General features: G+C 56.3%; 2 protein-coding genes across 3 annotated transcripts in view; both read right to left on the minus strand.

Annotated features, from left to right (window-relative positions):
* LOC138866257 (mucin-2-like) overlaps positions 1-2349 on the minus strand; it is a gene marked incomplete at its 5' end in the record, with an annotated part of 11580 nt that extends 9231 nt beyond the window's left edge. The window contains 2 exons of the mRNA XM_070138767.1: positions 1439-1666; positions 2319-2349. Coding sequence (XP_069994868.1) covers positions 1439-1666; positions 2319-2349 — 259 coding nt within the window. The remainder of the gene's footprint in view (positions 1-1438; positions 1667-2318) is intronic.
* LOC113804138 (adenomatous polyposis coli protein) overlaps positions 1-5000 on the minus strand; it is a 360688-nt gene that overhangs the window by 275339 nt on the left and 80349 nt on the right. The window lies entirely within an intron of this gene.

Genomic DNA, 5000 nt, shown 5'->3' on the forward strand with positions numbered 1-5000 from the left:
GAGAGAGAGAGAGAGAGAGAGAGAGAGAGAGAGAGAGAGAGAGAGAGAGAGAGAGAGAGAGAGACAAACCAGACAAGCAAACAGACAGACAGCCTCTTTAGACAGTGAAAGTGAGAGATAAGAATGCCTAAGGCGACGAGTCAGCCTGTGCATGTGCCTGTGCCAGCGCGTCCTCCATGCGCGGGGTGAGTCAGCGCCCCCTCACCACCTCACGCCCGCACCTCCTGCCGCCCCCCCACCACCTCACGCCCGCACCTCCTGCCGCCCCCTCACCACCTCACGCCCGCACCTCCTGCCGCCCTTTCACTACCTCACGCCCGCACCTCCTGCCGCCCCCTCACCACCTCACGCCCGCACCTCCTGCCGCCCCCTCACCACCTCACGCCCGCACCTCCTGCCGCCCCCTCGCACCTCACGCCGCCCCCTTACCACCTCACGCCCGCACCTCCTGCCGCCCCCTCGCACCTCACGCCCGCACCTCCTGCCGCCCCCCACCACACCTCACGCCCGCACCTCCTGCCGCCCCCTCGCACCTCACGCCCGCACCTCCTGCCGCCCCCTCGCACCTCACGCCCGCACCTCCTGCCGCCCCCCACCACCTCACGCCCGCACCTCCTGCCGCCCCTCGCACCTCACGCCCGCACCTCCTGCCGCCCCCCCACCACCTCACGCCCGCACCTCCTGCCGCCCCCTCGCACCTCACGCCCGCACCTCCTGCCGCCCCCCCACCACCTCACGCCCGCACCTCCTGCCGCCCCCTCACCACCTCACGCCCGCACCTCCTGCCGCCCCCTCACCACCTCACGCCCGCACCTCCTGCCGCCCCCTCGCGCGCGTGACCAAGTGGCCTCCCGCCCGGCCATAACCCCCGATCACGAAGGCGCTCATGACACTGAATGCCCACTTGCCCAGACACCCGCGCCTGACCCTCCCTGCCTCCCCACCCCCACCCCCTCCCCCACTCCCCCGGGGGACCTAGAGGACGGAGACAAGGATCGCGCTCTCCCTCTCCCTCTCCCTCCCTCCCTCCCTCCCTCCCTCTCTCTCACCGCAAGGTCAGCCTCAGGTATTCGTCCACTACTCTCAGCCTTGCCCGCTAATGAGAGTTATTTTTAGGTGACGAGGAGGACGTCCTTCTGCTTTTGTCTTTTTGAGCGGGTCTCTCTTCCGCTCGGGATGGCTTCCATCTCCTGTCAATCGCCTCGTCTAAGGCAAAGAATATCCACTGTAACAAATGGAAATAAAACTAAATCTCTTTTTTAAAATCTGTACAAGGCAATTAGGAGTTGCACGCGCGGATGTGTACGCGTGCTCGCATCGACAAACGAACAAACAAACAGACAGACCAAAAAAATCAAACCATGCCTCAGAAATGACACGATCGCATCCTAACATCGACATTCCCATCGATTCCCGGCTTCCGATTCCCGATTCCCACCTCCCGACGGCGCCAACAGGTCTGGGCAGCGCTTCCCGGAAAATAATGTGTCCAGCGACCCATGACTCAAGACCCACCCGGGACCGCCGCGCGACCTCACACGACCTGGGAAGAGGAAGAAGAAGAGGAGGAGGGGGATGGGAGGAGAAGAGGAGAAGGAATTGGAGGAGGAGTAGAAGGAGGATGACGAGGAGGAGGAGGAAGAAGAAGAGGAGGAGGAAGAGGAGGGAGAGGGATGGGAGGAGAAGAAGAGGAGGAGGAGGAAGAGGAAGAGGGGGGAGGGGGATGGCAGGAGAAGAGGAGAAGGAATTGGAGGAGGAGGAGTAGGAGGAGGATTCCGAGGAGGAGGAGGAGGAAGAAGAGGAAGAGGAGGGAGGGGGATGGGAGGAGAAGAGGAGAAGGAATTGGGAGGAGGAGGAAGGAGGAGGAGGAAGAGAAGAAGAAAGAAGATGAAGAAGAAGAAGAAGAAGAAGAAGACGAAGACGAAGAAGAAGAAGAAGAAGAAAGAAGAAGAAGAAGAAGAAGAGGAGGAGGAGGAGGAGGAGGGGGGAGGGGGATGGGAGGAGAAGGAATTGGAGGAGGAGGAGTAGAAGGAGGATGACGAGGAGGAGGAGGAGGAGGGGGAGGGGGATGTGAGGAGAAGGAATTGGAGGAGGAGAGGAGGAGGAAGGAGTAGAAGATGGAGGAGGAGGAGTAGAAGATGGAGGAGGAGGAGTAGAAGAAGGAGGAGGAGGGGGAAGAGGAGGAGGAGGAGGAAGGGAGGAGGAGGAGGAGGAGAGAGGAGGAGGAGGAAGAGGAAGAGGAAGAGGAGGGAGGGGGGATGGGAGGAGAAGAGGAGGGAAGGAATTGGAGGAGGAGAAGGAAGAGGGAGAAGGAGAAGAAGAAAAAGAAAAAGAAATAGAAGCAGAAGAAGAAGAGACAGAGGAAGGAGGGGAAGAGGAGAGGGCTATTTTACGAGGAAGGAGGAGACAAAGAGAAGAGGGGGATAATGACGGGGAATAGTGAAGTCTAAGTGTCTCATCGCGAGGGGAGAAAATGTGAGTGAAGGGCGTGGCAAGAAGAGAGGGGAAGGAGGTAGGCAGGGGAAGAAGGGAGAGGGGAGGAAGAGGGAGAATGGAATGGAGGAAGAAGAAATGGGAAAGGGGAAAAGGGGGAGAGGGTGGAGAGGAGGAGGGAGAGAGGAAATGGATGGATGGAGGAGAGAAAGAGAGAAGAGGAAGGAGAGGAGAGAAGAGAGAGGAGTAGAGAGAGGGAGTGGGGAGAGAGGAGAGAGAGAGAGAGAGAAAGAGGGGGGGAGGAAGAGAGAGAGAGAGAGAGAGAGAGAGAGGAGAGAGAGAGAGAGAGAGGAGAGAGAGAGAGAGAGAGAGAGAGAGATGAGAGAGAGAGAGAACAGAGAGAGAGAGAGAGAGAGAGAGAGAGAGAGAGGAGAGAGAGAGAGAGAGAGAGAGAGAGAGAGAGAGAGAGAGAGAGAGAGAGAGAGAGAGAGAGACAGACAGACAGACAGACAGACAGAGAGAGAGAGAGAGGCGCGGAGAAAGAGCGTGAGAGTGCAACAGACAGACAGACAGACAGACAGACAGACAGACAAGCCGAGAGAGCACACACACACTGAACCACCTGCGCCCCTCCTGCAGCCTCGCCAACACAGCAAAGGCCCAGAAGCCAAACACATGCAGCATCTCTTAATCACCTGTCTCACTGCTAATTACCTGGCGTAACTCAACCCAATTAGCTCACCGGCACCTCGCTGCCGACCTGCGCCTCTGCATACCCCCGGCGAGCGCGTTTATTCAACAGGCGTGCAACATGAAACGGCGCTTAACAGATGTTTCCATAAAAAAAAAAAAAAAAAAAAAAATGAAAAAAAAAATCTGATTCCCCCATGAACTTTAAAACAACGAAATTATCTATTTTCATAATCGACGCAATGAAATTCCTCCCGAGCCGACTGTGGCGCTACCATCATCACCACATCACCACCACATCATCACCACGTCGATAAAGCAATTACTAGGCAAATGAACAAACATTCACGACAATTCTGCCCTTGCATCTGTGCGAATCTCTGCCCCAGTTTCGTATCGGTTTCAAAACTGGTTCTGCAATTGTAATCCAAAACCAGTTCCGTAATAGTAGTCCCACCCGTGAAATTCAGATGAAAACTGTCATCACTTCTTACTGAAATGATAATGTCACTGTTTTCATCATTGTTGTTTCACTTTATCATCGTATCTATCATCTACATCATCATCATCATTATCTTTAGAGTCATTATAATCACCACCACCATCATCATTGTTACTAACACATCACCATCCCCATCAACACCATTATCATTACCATCATCATCACCATCACCATCACTATCACCATTATCACCATCACCACCACCATCATCATCACCACCACCACCACCACCACCACCATCATCACCATCACCATCACCCTCCATCTGTCCATCTCTCTCTCACACACCAAACTCCCACCCCGTGCACAGCCAACCCTTCGCCAGCCCAAGGAATCTAAAAGGAAAATCCAAAACCCAAAATCTACTCGTAGGCGCCAACCATCACACCCCTACAACTACAGAATTCACGTTCCGCGCTATTCGCCATGCCTTTCCTATACCTCATGGCAGAGTCTCGACTACTGCCCGTGTCTTCCGAAGCCCCCGTCGCCCCCTCCCGCCGCCTGTGCTACCCTCTCTCCTCCCGCCCTTCTGGTGTCCTGCTGCAGTCCTATCGATGTCCTTTTAACCACCCTCTTCTCCCCGAGTCTTGGTCTGCTTCATCAACTCGACTGCTGTCTGGCTATGTTCCGTTCCTGTCCCTTCGGCATTCGCATGGAAGTCGTGCCATTCCTACGTCCCCGTCGTCGCCGCCTCCCTCGCCGTTCCTCTGCCTTCCAAGAGCACCACCAACGACGCCCCCTTCGCGCCCCCGCCGCCCCAGCAGCTCCACGCGGGAAAGCAGGAAGTACCTTCCCTCTGCCACGCCTTCGTCGCCCGCAAAGGAGAGCGAACTATGAAAAGTTGGGCTCGCTCCTTGCCTCCTTCCCGCGGCACGAGAGCTCCGAAGTTTCTAAGGATCGCCTGGGCGTGAGAGACCCTGTCCCCTCGGCGCTCTGAAACGAACGCTAAACGCGGCAGCAACTTCCTTCTTTCCCCTCACGCCCACCTCTACAGCGGAGAGATGTTTTCCGAATCACTTAGGAGGAAGTTTTTTATCGTGAACTCCGGCTCTCCCCTTCCCTTCACCAACTGAAGACGTTTCCCCTCAAAGACGTTTCCCCTCAGATCCTTCCCTCATGACTACACGACGACTTCCTGGAGGGATCGTCTCCGGCAGAGATAAGCGCACATAACGCCGTCATCGGGAGCCGCCGAGGGCACCGCAGCAGCCCAGGCACTCGCCCGCCGTTCGCTTCGGGGGCTTGCAATCCATCTCTTGCCAATGAAACCCTGAAACCACCATTGAGTTCGAGTCTCGTGCCTGATGGCTATTGACATTATCTGTCTGTCTGTCTGTCTGTCTGTCTGTCCGTGTGTGTGTGTGTGTGTGTG

Source organism: Penaeus vannamei, chromosome 24, assembly GCF_042767895.1.
Source record: "Penaeus vannamei isolate JL-2024 chromosome 24, ASM4276789v1, whole genome shotgun sequence".
NCBI lineage: Eukaryota > Metazoa > Arthropoda > Malacostraca > Decapoda > Penaeidae > Penaeus > Penaeus vannamei.